Genomic DNA, 22,445 nt, shown 5'->3' with positions numbered 1-22,445 from the left:
TTCAAGCCTAACTTCACTGTAACATGGGAATGGAGTGACCTGTACCACCCTCCTGGCTCAACTGTGGCATTCTGTTATGGGTCACGATCTCTCCTCAGCAATCTCTATGGACTTGAGGAAATCTTTAGCTACAGGATCTTTTTGCTTCCCTCACAGAGGAGCTGCAGATATACCAGAAGAATATATGTATTTCTACTGCACATACAGTAAAATACAGAAAAAATTGACTTCCTTAGATGCACATGTACACCAGTATTTTCAGAAAAAGATAACTATACTACCACAGGGGGAAAGACACAGCTACTACTGACTGCAAGAGCTAGTTAGGCACATACATGTTTGAATGCTTGATCTGCTATATCTTTGTAGGCATTCAGCTGTGTATCAACTTAAAATTCCACACACAAAAAATACTCCATGTTATTCAAGTAGAGCTCTTCACCTTTATTCTTCTGATAGAATTCCATGACTGAAGCTTAGAGTTTTCATGCATCAATTAATTAAAAGCTTTGCCAAAAATAGAATTAATTCATTTAATTAAACAGTCATTCTCTTCAAAATAATTAGAGTAGTTTTCTGGGAGAAGTTCCAGTATGTAATGCCAGCTTTGTACAAAGAAACACTCTTAGTTTAATCCTGAATAGTAACTCTCAACTCCAGATCAAAATCAAGTATGAAACAATTTGTGTCCATGAACGATGCTATAGAATATGAAGACAATGTTAAGGAATAGCTTCAATAGTTGGATTTTATCACTAGGAAATGAGGCACTTAGTGTAACTATTATTACTTGTCACAAAGAAAGTAACATATGCAAACTTGCACGTATGTATCATGACGACTACAGTACATCTTCCATAACTAAACATACATGCAGGTAGCGTGTTATAATTCAAGACTTATATTTAAAATAATTTAGATAAAAAAATAAATCTTAAAACATATTACTAAGTTGCAAAAATGGGGCTTACCATTAGTTACCAAAAGTCAAATTTGAATTTCTTACCTCCAGAAATTCCTTCCTGGAACCAACATGCATGACTGTAAGCAAGGAGAGGGCAGAAAGCTGCAAGGACAAAGAACCTCGAATGACTTCTTAATCTGACTGCAATAGTTCTCTGCTTGAACCCCATCAGCATAAAAAGCACAAAAGTTTAAGAAAAATCTTTAAAACAATTAGTATTGAGAGTGCAAAACGTCCAATATCAGCTTTGTGCATAGGGCCACACACTTTCCAGCAGTGATGGATGGCACCCAGTACCATCTACCTAATGAGATATACATCCAGCAGTCTGCTCTACAGATCTGATAAGATCTCTGCAAGTGACAGCCACCAGTGGCCTTGTGCCAACCCCTCCTTGGAGTGGCTTCACACTGCTCCTGTTGAAAATCACACAGGATGCATCAGTTCAGCTCTACCACAATACCTGAAACAAACATAAAGCATCCAGTTTGTTCTGTATTTGCAAGCTACACTGCAGATGGCAAGAGCTTTATGTGCCAGCTTGAAAGTGATGGTGCTGTTAGCTGGAACAGGAGACTTAAAACCTGAGCCAAGTACTTGAAGTTATTAGCAGCAGAAGGATGTAAGTGGAATAGATTGTAGAACATTATGCATGGTTCTTCCCCCAGTAGGAAGGCACTGGATTTAACATGTATTATGTAGTGCTTTATTTACATTCTTTCCAACAGTGAAGACCACCCTGAACTGAATGCAGTGTTATCTTAACAGCACAACGAAGCCTGCTTTTCAGGAATGCAATAGCCCTGCTTCCATATTCTCATCTAATCTAGATCAAATCATTGCTAACATTAATCAACTTGCTTTTGCTGCTGCATTTCTACCCAGATTGACCTTATTTGCCTTTTACTAATTTGACATCAACTCAAAGATCTTAATAAAGAATTGCACTTCTCCCTGTTTTCTGGTAAACCCCAGAAGACATTTCACAAGACAAATAGTCAGTATTAAAACTGTATACAAAATAGAAATTGGTTTTCATTCAATCAAAATAATCTTCTATATCAATATCTGGATTCAGGAGATCTTCACCATAAGCTGAAAGGTCCATCTGATTTAAAATCAAGTTCTCAAAAGTTTCTTCCAAGTCTGTTTCACCGATCAGCACCGCTCCCATCATTCGTCCATTCTGCATCACCACTTTAACATACTCTTGTCCCTTGGTACATCTCAGCATTAGTTCATGGTCTAAACCCAAGCCTTGAGCATTGAATTTTCCCAAAACCACCACCTAGCAGAAGGAAAAAAGAAAAACCACTCATAAGAACATTGCAGTGGCTTTTAGTGTTTTCACCATTAACATTCTAAGCTTCAAAAGAGAAATGTAAACAGGGATTTGCCCCTAGAGTAAAAAGAAAGTCCGCCTTCTATTGGCTCTGGGAGCCACAGTGTAATTAAAAACCTTCACCTTGAAATATGACACACTAAAAGCAATAATGAGCTAATTCCCATGCTGAACTGTATTGAATTTCTTCATGAACAGAATCTTAACGAAATAAAATGGATACCTTTGTCCCTTTCAGTTTCAGCATTCAGCCAGCATGAACAGAGAAAATCTAAACTAATTATACAGAGAACACTGTTTCATCAATATTAAACCATCTGTTCAGCATTAGCAATTGAATATGAACAAGCAACGCGTGTTACTCAGTAATTTAGAAGAGAATACTTACCTTGTAATTGAAGAATTTTGTTACATGAGCAAACAATTCAAAGCAGAAATCCTGATCAATAGACTCTCCTGAAGCGTCTGCTGCCATGCATTTTGCTGCATACCATCCCATCTGCCTAGCTTGAGTCCACAGTCTCATCTGAAAAGAAGAAGGTACACGATACGTGTCAGTGTGCAATGAAGGCATACGGCGTATTTTCATCACAGTCAGAAAGATGAACAACTTGGCTTTCAGCCACATAGATAAAGTTATCTGTTATCAGCACGCCCAGGATTATCTACTAACTCAATGGTTTCCTGTTCAATAGCACTTTTCCTCACATCTAAGTAACTGTGTATTTTACTTTATAGATTCCTACTGAGCACACAACTGTAGCGTTTGTTTTACCTGGTGCCACACAGGGCTGGGTTCCCACGCCGCCGTGCAGATATCCCCAGCTGCATAGATGTCTGGCAGGGATGTGTGCATGTGTTTATCTACTTTAAGGCCTCCATCTTCACCTACAGCAAACTAAGGATTTGTACAGATCAGTATAGAAGAATAACAGTAATTTTAACTGAGTAATTTTCCTTTGTCTATCTTCGGTGGTCACCTCATTTGCTACTTCTTGATGGCAGGCTCTCCTTTAAAATTTCTGCTTAATCATTTGAAGATAGGGATTCATACTCAGCAAGATGCTCTTCTGGACTCCATTTAACAACAGAGAAAAGCTAATTCAGTGTAAACAACTTATGACTATTCAAGCTCATCTAATCTGACTCAATTAGAGAAGACTGATTAAAAGGCAGAAACACATTCAAACATTCCAATCTTAAGGCAACTTTGTTTTTAAGGGAATAAAACAGATTTCCCTGAAGAGTGTCAGAACAAAGTACTTTTTGCAATCGCTTACATAAACAGAATTACCATGCCATATTATAATGCAACCCAACCCCCTGCTGAACTTACCCTGAATCTTGCCAAACCCTTCAAATGAACAATAACAAAGTTAGCAAAAGTAGAATTTCTTACCAACCCACACTTTCTTCTCACTGTTTAAGAACAGAGCACTACTGCATTTCAGAATTCAGCATACCGGCCTTATTTTGAAATGCTGTACATCAATGTTTCACGTCAAGAGAAGCATAAACCATTTGAAAGAGCTCATCTTCTTGTACAAATAAAGAAGAAAAAAAACCACCAAAACCAAACAGCTCAAACTTCAAAGTAAATCAGTAAATACTTACATTATTGCTATCAAGAAATGGTTTCACATTTGGCACAACTCCAGTTGCACTGACAATGAAATTGCATCCATAAATTTTTCCATTAGTTAATTCCACATATACAGGCCACAGAACTGAAAAAGGGGAAAAATTTGCCCTGACAATATAACCAACAGAAGATACTTTAATAATGTCTTATTATAAGATGTGAAATGAAAATAATTTGAGATATCTGGTCGTAGGAAAAGGTATTTTCCAAATATAGAGATCACCTATAAAACCTTTTCATTTCATTTGGGACCAAAAAAAATGAGATCTGGAGCTGAGCCAGAATTCTCCCGAATCAAATCCTTTATCGAACCACCACAGGAACAAGTATTTTACACACAATATTTAGGTGACTCCGTTGAAAAATAAGTCTGTTTCATAGCATTTTGTAACGTAAATATATCCCATAAATCCTCAACGCCTACAAATGGGGCATTCAAGGCCAGGCTGGATGAGGCTTTGAGCAACCTGGTGTAGAGGAAGGTGTCCCTGCCTATAACAGGCGGTTGGAACTTGATGATCTTAAAGGTCCCTTCCAACCCAAACCATTCTATGATGCTACAAAAACTGCTAGAACACCATTTAATTTACAGAAATAAAGGTCTGTTCTTTCAAATCTGCATTTTCTTTAGTACAAAGCAATCAAGCTCAAACATGCTCCAACATTACTTCAGCATGCCTTCCTAATCAGCACCAGCACCCACTTTTTTTTTTTTTTTTCGGTCACACCTACCTTCATCTGGTTCTACATTCTTCCCCTCCTTAGGAAAAGCCAAGGAAGTCTGTTGCAGTTGTATATATTCTTGCTGTGAGTGTATTTTCTTCACTTCACATAGTATTTCAATATGTACTTTATGAGAAAACTAAAGAAAGATTGTCAAAATTTTTAATTAATTAGCAATATTATAGCAAATAATAGACTTTCATCCAAATTGAGGTGTTACTAAACAAAACAATAATTACCATCTATCCCATCCTATCACACAGCATATTAGCCAGCTACAGATCACAGCCTGGATAGGTGACTGGTCCGTTACCTTGGGAATGCAAGTAATCTGCCTCTACCTTCTGCATGTAGCTAGAAGAAACATCTTTGTGAGAAACTGCTCTGCAGCTGTAAAGGTCTGCTTGCTTTCTGTGAACAACCTTGTTCATTCTGATACACAGTGCTTTACTGTCTCCTGCTGTTATATACATAGCCACAGTACTAAGGGAGTTAAGTGACCAGTAGCAGCCTGCTGGTGAGATGTTATCTGCTGGGGTAACCCCAGGGAGACACTCTACTGGCCAGCTGCCCCCCATTGATCTTAGTACCTCTACTAAATAGATGAATATTAGCTTGCCTCTGCATATTTTATTTCGGATCAGGAAACCTTACACAGAAGTACTGATGCTTTTGCATTGCAAGAGGGAAATACAGAACTTAACAGAACAGAAGAAAAAAATCTGTTACAATCAGAAAGGTCACAGTGGAAGGGTGACATAGGAGTGTAGTAACAAAGGGTCTGGCGTAAATGGAATGGTGTTACAAAGGAAAAGGAAAGATGCTCACACGTCTCTGAAGATCTAGGATCACAGGGAAAACTCCACAAGGAAGGAATCTCTAGAAAGAGATCCTTCCCCATGGCAGTCAGCCCTTAAATGGGGTCTAAGAGAGATGCAGTCAGGCTCTACCCCTTCCAGTCACACAGCTGAATTGCTGTGCTCCCAGGGCTGAGTCCTTTCCCCAGGTGACCAATTGGAGGTTCAGATTATAACACAACAGTTACCTTACACTGCCTTGCAGAATTTTAAGTCCTTCCACTTTCTATCATAATTTATGATAAAGATAATAACCCTATACCCCTGTACAAGTTATACTGTCCTATTTTTCACATAGGAAAATATATCTGAAGCAGCTAGAAGTTAGAGAGTGGACGTATTACTGCTTCTGTTTAATGCTAAGATTGACACCAGTCCTGGAGAGGTGTGCAAACCATCATTTATGTTTCAATCTGAATAGAAAATTGATGAAACCATGTCATGGATCTGATTTGCCACCTCCCTCTTGAAAAAGAAAACAATTGGACTTCTGTTAACACATTTTTCTCTGTAATTCTGATAAGTGAACCAGTTCAAACACATTTCATTTTTCTCATCCTAATACTCCTAAAAGTTACATTTCATCATCATAAGTTCTGTAATGCTATCACTATAAAACAACAATTAAACAAATGCAAGCAAGATCACAAACATACCTCTTTGGTTCCTTTCAGCTGTAGGCCTTCATGCCAGTCAGGGCCCAAAGCACTGCCCAGTTTGTCAGATGCGGCCCTTTCTTTCTTCTCACTTCCTGATGACAGAGAGATGGAGAATATCAGATTTAGCATACATACTTCACTGCCTGCAGAATTCAGACCAACGATTATGAATCAAGAGGAATACGATCTGGTTACAAAAAGAGGGGGAGAAACGTGTAACAAACCAGGTAAGGTAATGCAAAATCCCAAACATCATTAATTTGCAGACAAATCATAGAATCACAGAATGGCCTGGGTTGAAAAGGACCACAAAGATCATCCAGTTTCAACCCCCTGCTATGTGCAGGGTCACCAACCACCAGACCAGGCTGCCCAGAGCCACATCCAGCCTGGCCTTGAATGCCTCCAGGGATGGGGCATCCACAGCCTTCTTGGGCAACCTGTTCCACTGTGTCACCACCCTCTGAGTGAAAAACTTTCTTCTAATATGTAAATAATATCTAAATCAGACTCCAAACAACTACTTATCACCTTTCAGTGTTATGCCTTTTATTACTGCACTTGCCTCTGAAACAACCATGCCACTGCTTGGCATCAGAATGGGCTCTTAAGAGCTAGACAGACTGCAATAGCTTATAATAGTAAACCATACTTAGAGCCTGCTAAATTAACTGCTTTCAGGGCTATTTTTAATATTAAATGCTGCTGAAGTGCTAGGGGACTGAAACACAATACCTTCCATTGTATACTTGGTTCTTTTACATTCAATTGGAGTCTCTTGTTTTTCAGCAGTCAGTTTTGGAATAAGAAATTCAGCTGCTCCTGCATCAAAAAAAGTGTTTCCAATGGCTTTGTCTTTGATAGCCCAGATTACTTCGCAGCCTTCAATTTCATACCTGTGGGCATTTAAACAATGGATAAAATTAGACAGTACTCAAAAAAGGATCTATGACTCTCAATAACACAACAAAAGTCTGCAAGGTTCTATTCCAGAAGCCAGAAATAAGGACCAAGACTTCCAAACCTATCAAATTCACTACAGCCTTTTATATATTTGCATGAGGAAGCCACAAAAGAAAGAAGAGACACCTTTTTTCTTCTACTTTCTCATGACTACAAACTCAACTGTTGTTATGGCAGGAGGGAAAGGGAGATCAAGTCTGTAGTAATAATGCTTAGTATTTCCTGTTCCTCACAATGAAAAAAATCAGTCATTTTGTCCAAACTGCCCACTGCTGACAACTGGTATTTGGAACTGTTCCTGTCCATCAAAGATGCTATCAGATGGAACACAGACTGGAATGCAGAGGACAATTTACAGAACCATAGCATCATGTAGGTTGGAAAACCTTCAAGATCATCAAGTCCAACCAGCATCAAGTTTGTATCTGCCCAATTTAAAAACCAGTTCCCTACAATGCAAAACAAGACTATATAATTGTATAATATAAATGGTTTCATGATCTATCAGACTGTATGACCACACAGCTCAGTATCTTCCCTACAACAAAAGCCTTATCAGACAGTTCAGAAGCTCTATCAACTTAAATCAGGCTGGCTGCAAGAACAGCTCTTTCATTGTTACATCTCCTATCTCTAGAAGATAGAGAAGTTTTGTAACATAAATATCACTATTAATAGCATAAACAGAAATCTGTTGGTGCCAAATTAGAAAAATGCTGTATATTCTTCATTTCTGTATTTCAAAGCCTCTTATAAAGCTGTCTGAATTTTGTGTGACAATACCCTTCACTGTGTGGTGAAAAACAATTCTTAAGGCATTTAGTAGAAAAACTGATTAAGAGCTATAATTTTATAAGTCAACCTTCTTCCAAACTCATGCACACAAGATTGAGCATCAAACTATTAAAGATTTTATCTGCATATGTAAATTTATAACTTAGTTGTTGACTTACACTAATTCAAGTGCAATCCCACCATTACCAACCACTACTATTCTCTCAGCTCGAGCCAAATTCTTCTGAAAAGCCTGTGTCAGAAAAGAAAACAATTGAACGAATACTGATAAAATATATCCTTTCCAATACTTTCTCTCAGTGATTTTAGTTTCATTTTCTCAAACTACTGATAAACGTTTACTTAGGCTAAGAATCTGTTAAATGAAACCCAGGAAGTTCTATCACATTAAGGGATGAAATTATTTCTGCAGCATTCTAAGTCTCAAGCTGAGCCAGGAGAATGTTAAGTAATTACATTTAAGCCCAACTGACAGAACCCATAATAGAATCCATAAAAACTTTATGTCCCAGAGACCGCTAGCATTTTATTATCTCTTAATCAAATTTTATCACAGTTTGTATAATTTTCAAGGTAATTTTTGCAACATTAAGAGAGCAAAGATGCAGACATTTTGGAAAGTAAGAATTCCTGACTGGAATTCAGGAACAAAATAAATGATCTGTAGAAAATCTGAGAAGTGATTTTTATTTGCCCCAAAAATTTTTAGAAAGAAATAAGTCTCCAAATCCAGTCTTAGTGGTGAGAGAAATAAAAGAAATACAAGCCAATGCACCTCCTATTTTTAGTTCTCCATTTTGTAACCTCAGGTAAAGTTTTAATATCCAAAACAAACAGCAACACACAAAAACATCTTGTAGTCCACATCCTGCATTACAATAGCAATTCTTTTCTGTACAACCAGAAGTCCACCCATGGTTGCTTCTCAGTATGAAGCAGCCCTTCACACAATGTACTGATGCACCTTTTCAGGGAAGTTCCTACTTCCTGTCTGCATTTTCAGGTTGGCTTCTGCCCAGAGAGCAAAAGATTCTGGACTCTTCTGTTAGAAACCCAATCCATGAACCATTTATAAACTTAATAAATTTAGTCACTAATTATTTAATGTTTCTGAAGGCGTTCTCTGCTACTGAAAACGTTCTATTTAAGGACATAAAGTAACAAACAGCATTTGATGTTCCTCTGTTTCACCCTGCAACCATTTTTAGCTACCCCCATCAGAAAGATGAATATATTACACACATACAAGTCCAAAGTGCATTTACCTGTGCGCTGTCAGTATCCCGAATTCCTAACACATATGGGTTTCCTTCAAAAATTAATTTAGGTTTTGCTCCAGCACACAGGCAAAGTTTCTCATACATATATTCTCTCCCATCTTCAGTGAAAATTTTCTGTGAAAATTAAGAGGAAAAGAGAAATAATTGGAGACATATAAAACAACACTGGCTTCTTTTTTTCTTGATGTCACAGTTTTTTGCAGGTATTTAAAGGTTGCACTGGCTTCTTAAAAACAAGCAAGCTTTCACTCTCTCATTATGAACTATTTCATTCGTGTTACACTCACCATAGACTTACAGGTCTAAATATGTGATATGGTATAACTGATGAAATGGAACACGTACACTTAAAAACAGATGAAATCTAAACATTACCTCTTGGTGGCACCCTGTACTCATCATCTGTGTTGAAAGAATCAGTTTGCTCTCTGTTAGCGTCCCCCCACCCCAGCAACAGATGTAGACCTGTGACTACTCTATATTAGCAATTAAGAATCCCACTCATAACACTTCTAGATAGTAGTAAGATAGCTGTAAGAGCAAAGCACTGGTCAATCCAGATCTTTGGTTTTATTAGGAAAAAATAAGTACGGCTTTATGACACCAACACATCTTTGGGTCTTTTATGATTTTTAATAAATGAATAATCACACACACAATTGGAGACTGACACTAAACTCTTTGACTTCTCTTACCTTAAATAACTGCAGACTTGTATTAACTGAGTGCTACCCAGAATAAAGTTTAGAAAGATTACAAACTTAGTTCTTTGCTGAAGACAAAGGCTAGGTGCTAAACAAGCTACATCACTCTGCAACAAAGTCACATTAAATTTAAAGTATTGTTTGATGCTTTCCAAACTAGAAGCCAAATAGTTGACAGTGGTTTCACACAAAGGGAGGTTTTAAAGATTTTGAGATAACAGAGGAAAAAGATCCTTCAAAATCCATATACATGAGCTACTGGAATCCACTTAGACTAAACTAAAACCATACAGTGGTGAAGCTACAAGTCAACAGTTCAGGTCACAATATAAGCAGCCTTACAATCTAATTGAAGTCACAGCTCTACTGCTTAAAATGAGCAAGAACAATTTGAGACCTGAACATGAATTTCTAATAATCATTGAATTAAAACAAAGCAAGCACATCAAGCTGACTTGGACGGTAAAGAGGACATGTATGTATGGTGCACTGCTCCTGCCTGCAACGTTTCTTTTGTTAAAAAGAACAAAGGAAAGGTAGAAATGGTGCTCCTTTGAGAATTAGTTTTTTATCATAAAGTTGTTAAAATTTTGGCCTTTGTAGCAAAAAGTTGTAATTCAGGAATCACAAAGACACACACTTAAGGGCTTTTCTTATTTTTTTCTTTTTTACTTTTCTGACACCTACACTGATAAACTACATAGGTTTAATTGACTGTTTTTCCTCCTGTTCCAACCAGGTATTCAATGCCACAAATCCAAGGTATCAAAAATATGAATCAAAAGGGCATAGTTTGTTGATTAACAACTAAATTTTGATCTATAATCGTTTAACAAGCAGCCACAGTCTACTAGAACACCACTATAAATATCTATTAAATGAAGGAGTTTATAATGTGATGAAAAGTGCAGTGATAATAGCAGGCTAGCAAAGTCTTCAGCTGCAGCAAATAAGGACAAGCCCAAATGCAGCAACTGTGGACACAAAAACAAAGGAAAAAAAGCTGCTTATCTTTGGGATGCCTCAAGCAGGCAGGGATCTCCAGTAAGAGACCCTTACTTTCACTTCCAACCCTTAAATGAGGTCTGGGAAGGGATGGATCCTGGCTCCACCTCTTCCAGTCACTCAGGTGCACTGCATCCACCTGAGCTCCCCTGGGTTGGCCCTGCCTTCCCACCAGGTGCTCAAACACTGGTTCAAGCTGTGACTTCACATTTCTGCTACAGAAGTATTCTCTTGTAATTTTTGGTAAATTTCATTTTAATAACCAGAATGTTGTGAACAGAATTTCATGCCAAAATCACTCAACGGTTTCTCAGATTTTTTTTTTTTTACCTCCAAAAAACATGGTAAGTTAAAAAGAGAAAACATTATCTTACATGCTCATCACTTTTCAATTGTTTTACAGCAGAGTGGATAACTTTAATATTGGGATATCGTTGTTCTAACAGAGAACTTGGTTGCTCTTCCACATCAAATTCCTCAAGTGTTTTTGAGACCTGGAAGAAACAGAAGGAGATTTAAAAATATGAATAACTATCTATCAGCAGCACATGTAGTCACTATCAGATATTTCAGAGACCGGTGAAAAAACAAACAAACAAACAAAACAAACAACAGAACTTGGAAAACAGCTAAGTAAGTTATGTTGAACTGAGGTTTGTTCCAGAAGGAAATAGCTGCATAGGAACCTTCAGGCCCTCTACTTTGTAGGGTATTCAAACAGTCTGGTGCACAGCTAGGAACTGGACCTCTGTGATTCAAAGAGAACTTAAGGTATACATGTCCAAAACTTAGATGCTGCTGCCTTCAAATAGTGTTTAGTTATTCCCTTACTCTTCACTTGCCAAAACTTCTGCTGATATGAATTACAGACTTTACATCTCTGCAATATGTAAATGTCTGTCCTGGATACCCACCAGAGTCAGCATTCTGAAACCCGGAATCATAGAATGGTTTGGGTTGGAAGGAACCTTTAAGATCATCTGGTTCCAATCCCCTGCTATAGGCAGGGACACCTCCCCCTAGACCAGGTTGCTCAAAGCCCTATCCAGCCTGGTCTTCAGTGCTTCCTGGGAGAGGGCATTCACAACCACAATGGACAACCCATTCCACTGTCTCTCCACCTTCACAGTAAATAATTTTTTCCTAATATCTAATCTAAATCTACCCTCTTCCATTTTAAAGTCATTTTCCTTCATCCTGTTGCTACATGCCCTTAAAAAAGGACCCTCCCCAGCTTTCCTGTAGGCCCCCTTCATGTAATGGAAGGCTGCTATAAAGTCTCCCAGAGCCTTCTCTTTTCCTGGCTGAAGAGCCCCAGCTCCTTCAGCCTGGCCTTATAGGGGAGGTGCTCCAGCCCTCTGATCATCCTCACAGTCCTCCTCTGGACCCACTCCAACGGGTCTTTTTGTGTTGGAGGTCCCAGAACTGACACAGTACTCCAGGTGGGGTCTCATGAGAACAGAGTAGAGGGGCAGAATCCCCTCCCTCGACCTGCTGGTCACACTTCTCTTGATGCAACCCAGGATACGGTTGGCCTTCTGGGCTGCAAGCGCACATTGCTGGCTCATGTTGAATCTTTCATCAACTGACACTCACACATCCTTCACCTCAGGGCTGCTCTCAAGCCATTCTCTGCCCAATTTGTATCTGTGCTTGAGATTCATTAGTTGGGTGTTACCTTGCATTCTCACAAAGAGCCTTCAGATGCTGGCAGCCAGTTACAGCTACTAAAAGCAAAAACTTTTGTTTAAATCTCTATGCCTTATTTTCCCCCTTCAGAAATTTGAATATAAGCATTAATACATCAGGAAAACTGATTCTGAGACCTGCAGACCTAAAAGAAATAAAAACTTTTTTTACTCGTCCTAAGATATACCTGTATACCTGTACTATGATATATTTTTATTATGAACCATTTCTCAGAAAAACACAAATACCAAGCAGAAGGCCGGTAACTTTCCCCAAGTGGTAAAACTTAACTTCCTATGGACTAGCTTAAGTAACTTGAAGCTTTGCATCCTGAATTCTGGGCAATCCAAGCCCAACTCTTCCCATGACCTACTGAAAAATCCGTTCCCAAGTGGTGGGAAAAAGAGCAGTGCCTTGTAAGATCTGAGTACCTCTGGCTAATGAACCTACAAGCCAGAAATCTGAACTTGAGTATGGAATTATTTTATTTTTAAAAATAGCAGCAAAGAATCACCAGCTACTGGAAGATGAAATTGAGCACAGTTTCACAGAAGGATAATCCTTTCCTGTTACATGCCAGAAGCCTCATTCCGCCTGACATTCTAACATACTCCTACTATCAGAACGGTGGGGAATCTGAGATCCACTAGCAAGACTAAATTTCTTAAATAATTTATTCCAAAGATACCATTTTGGAGCTTAAGATGGAGCATTCCCATTAGCGAAGTAGTGAAATGATGCTTCAGTAGAAATGTATTAAACGCTTAAATCATATAAGTACCCAATTTAATCTTTGGTCATTTACTAATATTGTGAATATATTCACTGAGAACTTAGTAATGATTATGAAACACTACAAAACAACACACAGTCATAAACACTTTCAAGATTAGACTCTAAGGTTATCTGTGCAAGTACACACTTCTGAAGATGTCTTACTCTAACAAAAATGAAAGCTTTCTTACCTGTTTGAAATTTGTTACAGCTTTTATAACTGGAGAAGCTGTCACTAACAAAATGTCTTCTGACGGGAAGTCCAGGGCCAGCTTGTAAAGAAACAGAAAATATGATGAGCAAGTAGTCATCAACAGAATTTGAATTAAACACAATAAAATTACTGGAGTAAAGTAATATACGTTACTACATTACGTAAATCTGGATCAGGTAAACACTGTTTCAAGGCTATGGAAGAATAATACAGGACATAACTGAAATGAATCAAATTGGGAAAGCCAAGATTTATGTCATACAACTTTAACAACTGCAGCCATTGTAAGAAAGACTACTCAAAAGAATATTTTCACTGTATTCTTAAGGCTGACTGTTGGAAGAATCTGATCACACAATTTATGGAGATTCCCTGCATTTTTGTTACAATTTTTAACAGAATTCATTTTGACAGAGGAAATACTGATTCCTATTGGTTAATTTAAATGTAATTTAGTAAACTGATAAGTGGATCATCTTCAGAATGCTGTTAAGCAGTACAGTACAAGACTCCTACAGGCTGCAAGCAACGGAAGAATTTCCACCTTAAGTTCTGCATTGCTCAGCCGCAGTAGAACCCAAGTTCTTTATCAACAGTATCCTACCGATGAACAAGATGGGGGTTGTAAAAACTATCAGGAAGCATGTTCTGTCTTATACATGACCAACTGAGCATTTATGATGGTACTTCAGATGGGAAGAACCTGAAGGTCAAAGTACCAAGACTTTGGTTTAAGGGAGATCTCACTTAAACAGCTACACTTCTGGCATAAAGTACAAATGCATTTAATGAGGATATGTGCAAAATGTCATGTAATACATCCTTTATAAATTTAACCTTAAAAAAAAAAAAAAAGAAAAAGGTGTTCAGTAAGGCTGTTTTAAATGTACTTGAAAATTACCTGACTGTGCATTTTTTTTTTTTAAGTTAGAGCTGAAGCAATGGTTGCTCTCAGAGAGCAGCCTGAGAAGCCTGAAGTGCACATCCAAAATGCAGTATGATGGACAAGATGTTTATTCCAGGGAATTCTAGCCTTAGTCTCAAGACTGACAAAGATTGTATTCAATGTTTCTGATTTATTATTTCATGCATGCCAGCAGCTACACATGTAGAGCACAGCAGAGAAATTTCTCCAGAACACACGAGGCTATTTTTGATAGGGTTAATGAATACACTAATATGGCTATGAAGGTGCTGCTCTCTGAGAAGACCCTTTCCAGACATGTACAGAAAACACTGTACATGAGGATGGAATAACATGTGGTGCTCAGTGAAAACTTGCACTGAATCTCAACCCTTGCAATACTGCCTGGAAGACGGAGATTGTCCTAAAAGTCTGTATGAGAAAGCATCAGGGTTGTTGTAGCTTCTTCACTGTCAGAGGGATGGAGTACAGGAACAGGCTGCTCAGAGAGGCTGTGGAGTGTCCTTGTCCGGAGATATTCAACACCTGTCTGGACACCTACCTGTGCAACCTCCTGCAGGGATGAGCTTTAGCATGGGGTTGGACCTGATAATCTCTAGAGATCCCTTCCAACCCCAGCAACTCTGTGATTCTGTGAATTAAAACACATGCTATTAGACTGCTAATACTCATTCCAACTGTGTTTCCTGTGCTGCTGGGAAATAGAATCACAGAATGGCTTGTGTTGGAAACGATCTCAAAGATCATCAAGTTCCATCTCCTCGCTGCGGGAAGAATGAGAAAAAGCAGCAAGTCTCAGTCACTGTGTAAGAACCTTTTTCAACCAATGAAAAAGAGGCACTCGCTGTGAGATTTGGAAGAAAATATCAGAAAGCAATAAATTTTGGTCTCTTTTAAAGCAATCTTAAAGATTATAAACGTTAATTGTGAAACGGGGCCATAGCAACTACATATAGTTCTATTTCAGGCAGATAGTCTCCTGGAATATTAAATAGAGACCCAAATCCCCTCTCGCTGCTGACCGCAACGAACGCACGGACCGCCAGACGGCGGGGGGCGCGCATGCGCCCGGCGGGCAGCAGCCCCACAGCCCGTACCTTCTCGGCGCAGGTAACTCCGGCGATGCCTCCGCCCACCACAACAAAGCGGCTCCGCGGGACGCCAAGGACTACCGCCATTTTCCCGCCTTTCCCGAGAACGCCAGGGAGGGAGAAAAGCACTCCCGCTTCCTCGCCCAGACGCGGAAGGAGGCGGCGGCGCTCTGCCTACGGTGTGCGATAGCACCCAAACTTCCTCAGCTGGCGCAGGTCGGCCCTGGCTTCTGCTCTTGGCCGGACATTGTCGGCGGGACGTAGAGAGTAGAGGGCCAGCAATTAAGACAAAGAGTAAAAAACAAAACAAACGAACAAACACCCAAGCCTCTCTGCATTTCTTAACCGGAAAACAGGAAATTGAAAATGTGAGACTTTGGGTGGAGAGTTATTAGAGTTAGGGTAGTATGGTTAGGTCGTGGTTGGACTCGATGATCTTTAAGGTCTTTTCCAACCTGAGTGATTCTATGATTCTTTTGTAGGTTACCTCCAGTGGCATCTCAAAGGCAGGACATTACCTCAATGCTCTCAGACACGTGGTCTGATTTTTGAGTGCTCCCCTGTGGAGGCTGGAGTTGACTCAATGATCCTTATGGGCTCCTCCCAGCTCAGAATATTCTGCGATTCTTTAATTCTGTGTACTTCTCAGGGATAGGAAAGAAAGCATAACAAGCAGTTAGAGAGCTATTTAGCATTTCTGAGGCGCTTATGTCCCCGTATAGGACATAATAGAGGCCAACCAGTCCTCTATTCAAACATGCAGCAGTGCTGCAGTGTATGGTGCTTCCTGTGCAGGCATCCACTGCTGCTCAGAAAGGAGACAGCTAGAAGGGGTCTGCAGGGGGCTGGTGGGGGTAAACTTGCAGTTTGCTCTCTGGAGATCAGAGCAGCTGACTTTGGTTTTCTTTGATTTTTTTTTTAATTTTATTTTTGGTCAGGTAAACTGCCCAGCAATGCCAATTGTTGTGTATGATTTACTTAAAATGAATTCAAGCTTATCCAGTTTATCTTGGACTTTTCAGCATATAAGTCTGTTTTTCATTTTAATACAAATTTTCAATACTTATTTTTTTTTCCCTCTTGGAAGAAAAGATGAGACTACTAATTGTGTACACCACAGAAGTGACACTGTTTCAAAGCTGCGGCCTTTTCAGGCATTCTGTTTCTATTGGGACATCAATCAGTCCTCCAAACAGTGACTTCCTCATGGTAGTTAGTTACAAATACTTTCATTTTGTCTTTTTAAAAAAGATACTTTTACGTAGCACTGGAGGTAATTTCATAGTCCAGACAATTGCTGACCATTTTGGTCACAAACTAGATTTTGTTCTCTGAATACATCCCATTCCACTATAAATTACTTGAGTAAATGACCTGACCCAAACAGTGCAAAAAAAGATTGGACAGACTTGCGTCATCAAGTAAAAGAATACCCTCCAAGGATTTCATTTCCAGTTTATGATAAATGACAAGATAACTCATTTTACTTAGGGCGTTTGCTTGAGCAAACTAAGAAAAGTTATTGCTTCCATTAAAGAAAAAATGTAAAAAGCTATTTCAGACAATGAGGCAAAATAGGACTGGAAAGATTTGTTCACAATTAGTGAACAAAGTCCTTAGTTCCTTACTGACAGAACAGGGATGTTAAATGCAGAAAACTTTTTGAGATGTGTTAGTATTTAATTTATATAGGGAATACAATGAATTTGTCTTTAGTACCAGTAACATATTGCAAATGCATTCATGTGACTTTTTGCCAAGCTTCTTAGTGCATATGTGTAAGAGGAGTAGCAGAGGATGTAATACCATGCAAGTAGATGACTGCTATTAAGCAGGTTTTATTATTTGTTAAACTAGGATTCATAATATTCTGAGGAGTCACTGTGCACCCATCACATGCCCATGTCACTGCCTTCACAAAGAATGGCTGCACTTGGAAGGAACCTCCGGGTCCATCTGATCCAAACCACTGCTCAAGAAAGGTCACCAAGAGCAAGTTGCTCAGAATCATGTCCAGACAGCTTCTAAAGGTCTCAAATGATATGACTCCACAGCCTCTCTGAACAACCTGTGCCAGTGCTCCATCACTCACATAGCACAGAAATGTTTTCTGGGGTTCAAAGCGAATCTTCTGCATTCCAGCTTGTGCTCTCCCTTCAGGTGTTTAACACATCCATGATATCTCCCCTGAGCCATCTCTTCTCTTGGCTGAAGTTCCAAATCTCTCAGCCTTCCTTTATGGATGAGATGCACCTCTTAATCATCTTCATTGCCCTTTGTTGGACTCTTCCCGGAGTGTTCATGTCTTTGTTGTGCTGGGGTGCCCAAAACTGGCCGCAAGACTCTGGATAGTTTCACCAGTGTTGGAAGGGAAGGATCACTTCCCTCAATCTGCTGGCAATACTTTGCATAATGCAGCTTCAAATACCTTTGGTCTTCTTTGTGGCAAAGGCATTCTGCTGGCTCATGTTTGATTTGGTGTCCACTAGGATCCCCAGATCCTTTTCTGCAAAGCTTCTTTCCATCTAGGTCACATCCATCGTTTCTTGGTACCTGGAATTGTTCCTACCCAGGTGCAGGACACTGTACTTGCTGGCCTTCATGAAATTCCTGTCAGCCTATTTCACTAGCCTGTTAACATGCCTCTGGATGGCACCACAACCCTCTGATGTATCGGCTTCTCCTTCCAGTCTTATGTCATCAGAAAATTTGCTAGGAGTATGCTCTGTCCCATCTTCCAGATCATGAACAAAGATGTTGAATATGAAATAAAAGCAGGGGGCAGTAGTCAGACAAGCTTTGGCAGTCCTTCCACCATATCCCAGGTCTGGTACCCTAACAGACAGCACAGACCTCTAGTTGATAGATCAGGTCAACAGGTGGAAGTGCCTGTGCACCCTATGCATATCCACTGCACATGGAGGTGCCTGTGCACACCCACTGCAGTAACCTGCTCTTTCTTCCTGAAGATTTTGCATGATGTAGAGTTAAATGGACCAGATCTTTGCTTATAGACACATCTGACTCCTTTTCAGCTTTGAGGACTGTGAACCTATTCTATAGATGCAAGCAACTTAAGTGGGACAGGAGCCTTTCTCACCAACTCCCATCTTTCCCCTTCTCCAGAGGTTGTACTTACTTGAATAGAGGGGATGGGCACTGTAAACTTCTCTCCAGTGCATAAATGGATAAGTTATTAACTTGGAGGAGTCTGTAAAAAAACTGGAAGAAATCCATTTGTCTGTAAAGCAAAATGGTTTTTCTATGTCCCTATTTTCTATAAAATGACATGCAGTTACAGGTTGACTGGGTCACTGCTACCCTGTGTCCTCTGTTAAATTGCCACCACGCTTTGGAACAGTGCAAGTCCATCTATCACAGCTCTAATTGTGAAAAGCAGACTGTGCTGCCTGCCAGTGGGGATGCATTTCATACTTCCGTCATCTGCCCTTTTCTCTAAGTGTGTTTGGGCACCTCAGGTATGAAGGCTTTTCTCGATTTAGGCAGGTTTTCTCAGGGGATATGACTAATGTACCAGTCACAAATAATGAATTAAGGTATGGATCATGACAGTAAAATCTTGATAGCACTAAATACTATAAGGAATTATTTTCTTTCATTGTCTTCAGTTCCTCAAACAGATGGAAAGGTTGTTCAGAGTGCAACAGCAGAGGGAGGCAAGAAGTGCTCAGTCCACTGACAGAATGATAAAGATGAACTGAAAATCACACATTATTTGAGTGGCCTTCGGTAGGGAATCAGAGAAGTGATAAAGCCGTAAGAGAGCACAAAATATTTTATAGGCTCAGTGACATTAAAGATTCCAAGACAAGTTAGTATTTGCTTCACATGAAAGACAGAAGATATAATATTATTACTGAAATAATAATACTGTAAATCTGAATGATTTTTAAAACTATAGAGTTGCTTCTGGGAAAACATCTGAATGTTTTGGCACCGGGAGGTGCTGGTTCATTATGATTCCAGTAGCAAAGGCACTCAGGCTCTGTAAAGTACGACTTGAAATGCCATTTATTGGAGCTAACACTATAAGGAAACAAAGGATAGAATAGAAAATCTTAGAACATCTCTCCAGTGGAATCCCAAAGCTATGCAGTATTGGATGGGTCTTCTGTGCGGGCTTATCATAATGTTGGCCTTCCAGGCTGCAAGAGCACACTGTTGGCTCATGTCCAGCTTTTCATCCATCAGGACCCCCAAGTCCTTCTCCACAGGGCTGCTCTCAATGAGCTTTTCTCCTAGTCTGTATCATATCTGGAACTGCCTCACCCAAGTTTTCTGTGGTAGGAAAGTTTTAACTGTTTTCTCAGTTCATGGTGACCATTGCCTATTTTGTGTCATGAAACTGCTAATAAATGCGAGGCAGCTTTTCATTGATTTCTACCCTGATGTGAGCTAAAGCTTTCAGAACCACTTGCTGCTGGTACACGTTACAAAACTGTTCCCACAGCTAATCCCCAATGGAAACACCAGGGGTGGGGTCCCAAAACATTATTTTCCACCTCTCTGTTACAAGATATCCAAGTTTAATATGTTTTCTTTCTTTTTTTTTAAATGATTACTACTATAATTTTCTTCCAGAAAATGCTTTTGTTCCAAGCATTATCATTTTGACCCATTATACTCAAAAATAAATTAATAGTACTAAACTAATAGTAATATGTCCAGGACCAGTCCCATTCATGGCAATTGCTGTAACTGCAGTTATTGGAAAACAATAACTGGTTAAATGTGCACAGTTGCTCAGATGCATGCACTGCATATTGCACCTGCATAATGCTTGCTGTGTTCTGCACAGTGTATGGCAAATGGAAAGCAAACCCAGTGGGTGGAATTCTTCTGGCAAACTGCATGCTGGAGACAGATGCCAGTCAAGTGGTTATTGTATAGCTGCTCATTAACTCACATGGCAGAAGCACTCCTCTGCAGTAGGTTATGTAGCTCCAACTACTGTGCTGTTTCATCCACTCTCTCCTTTAGAGGTCCATCGATCGTCTGTACTACACCATCAAGTGCCTGGAGGACAAAGAAAAGTGGACATTACAGGGATAGAAAAGTGTTGACACTGCAGTGAGAGGCATGAAGTGGAAGAACAGGAGCATGAGTCTCACGTTTTTCACGAATCTTGACATGGCTGAGGGCCTGTGATCCTGATGGTGTCTTTAATTAATTCCAGACAGAGAATGCTTTCGTTATCAATAATGCCCTAGAGTCCTGAGAGAGATGGGAAGTTATGCACTGTGTACTCATGCATGCCAGATAAAGCCTTTTTAATGTCTTGTTTGTTAGGTGCTTGTAGCTAATTTGGAGTATGAAGCACCGTGAGAGCTTTGTACTGTTTTGCAAGGCATATTTTTTGTTCTTTAAGTAGACAATGTACTTATTTTTAAGTTACTGGTATGAAGGAGCTGCTGATCTGCATGGGGAATATTTTACTTCATTAATAGTATGATTTGTTCTGGGGTAAGGATTGATGTATTTGCCAAATAAAATATTAATATAACACCCTATGGGTGACTGGGTTATTGTTTCTTGGCCTTGTGCAAATGCTAGCTTTTAAAAATGAAAACTTGGCAGCTTCCCAGTTCTTTAGAACTGACTGGACAACAGGAAATGATCCAAGGAATGGAACATCTCCCCTTTGAGGACAGCCTGAGAGAGCTGGAGAAGAGAATGCACTGGGGAGACTGATAGCAACCATTCAGTACGTAAAGGGATGTTTTAAGAAAGAAGGGGACAGATTCTTTAGTAGGGTCTGATGGGATAGGGCAAAAGGAAATGATTTCAAACTAAAAGAGGGGAGATTTAGGTTGGAAATATGGAAAAAGTTCCTTACAGTAATGGTGTTGAGGCACTGGCACAGGTTGCCCAGAGAAGTGGTGGATGCCCTGTCCTTGGAAACATTCAAGGTCAGGCTGGATGGGGCTCTGGGCAGCCTGATCTGTTGCAGGTGTTCCTGTTCATTGCAGGGGGGTTGGACTGGATGGCCTTTAAGGATTCCTTCCAACATCAGTGATTTCATGATTCTATGACTCTATGGAATACCTAAGCAATTAGAATTTCTAAAAGTAAGAGGAGAGACATATGAACACTATAACTGGATTTACTGACTGCTAGAGGCAGACAGTATTCCTTCTTATCTTCTATTACGCATTCTTGAAATTTGTACCTGCATAATATGGGGCTTTCTGCTGCTTCATCATCGTTTCTCCTATTACCTTTTCTTGTACTTGTGGTTGAATAACGCAATGGTTAATTATTTATCCCCTGTAGTTTTTGAGGGAAATGCAAGTGAATTCACAAATTCTCAGACTGTGTGTGAGTTCTGATGGTAAAAGCTGGAATTACGAAATTTCTGTCATGGCTTAGTGAGGATCAAGAAGAGTTGCAAGAAGCATGTGAACGTCTGTCTGCCCATACGTAGAGTCACCCTCACCAGTGCTTGGTCTAGTCAGCACTAGCATGGACCCTTTCCTCAGGGGGAAATTGTACCTCTCTATCAGGGCATAAGCCCTGCTAGAACTGTAATTTACTTTTCATTTGTGAGGCCTAAAACCTACCTCTTACTGTCACCAGCAATTCATGCATTTGGCTGCTCAGCCAACTGCACACCAGAAACATCCTTGACTTGGCAAAGCAAGGATGAGTTGCAGGTCTAGAATCTTTGCTGGTAGTCTGTAACAACCTGTTGGTTAAGCTACCAAATGCTTGGGTAGTAGAGGACAGATAGGAAAGCACGTACTGGAGTCAGAGAAGATCCAGATATGGTGTATGGTGAACTCCCTGAACGCTGTTGA

The 22,445-nt window shown here is 39.7% G+C and overlaps 1 protein-coding gene across 1 annotated transcript; it reads right to left on the bottom strand.

Annotated features, from left to right (window-relative positions):
* Window positions 1-414: 414 nt before the first annotated feature.
* PYROXD1 (pyridine nucleotide-disulphide oxidoreductase domain 1) lies at window positions 415-15,823 on the bottom strand. Its single transcript, XM_003202521.5, has 12 exons — window positions 15,634-15,823; window positions 13,589-13,669; window positions 11,309-11,428; window positions 9,211-9,339; window positions 8,104-8,177; window positions 6,923-7,083; window positions 6,185-6,279; window positions 4,681-4,810; window positions 3,921-4,033; window positions 3,082-3,204; window positions 2,695-2,832; window positions 415-2,252 (listed from the first exon to the last, which is right to left on the bottom strand). The coding sequence occupies exons 1-12, from the start codon at window positions 15,712-15,714 to the stop codon at window positions 2,004-2,006; spliced, it is 1,494 nt and encodes a 497-aa protein (XP_003202569.2). The 5' UTR covers window positions 15,715-15,823; the 3' UTR covers window positions 415-2,003.
* Window positions 15,824-22,445: the final 6,622 nt, after the last annotated feature.

The sequence above is a fragment of the Meleagris gallopavo genome, chromosome 1, assembly GCF_905368555.1.
Source record: "Meleagris gallopavo chromosome 1, MGAL_WU_HG_1.1, whole genome shotgun sequence".
Taxonomy (NCBI): Eukaryota; Metazoa; Chordata; class Aves; order Galliformes; family Phasianidae; genus Meleagris; species Meleagris gallopavo.
Note: the sequence above shows the minus strand (reverse complement) of the source record. Positions and strands in the feature narration are given on the sequence as shown.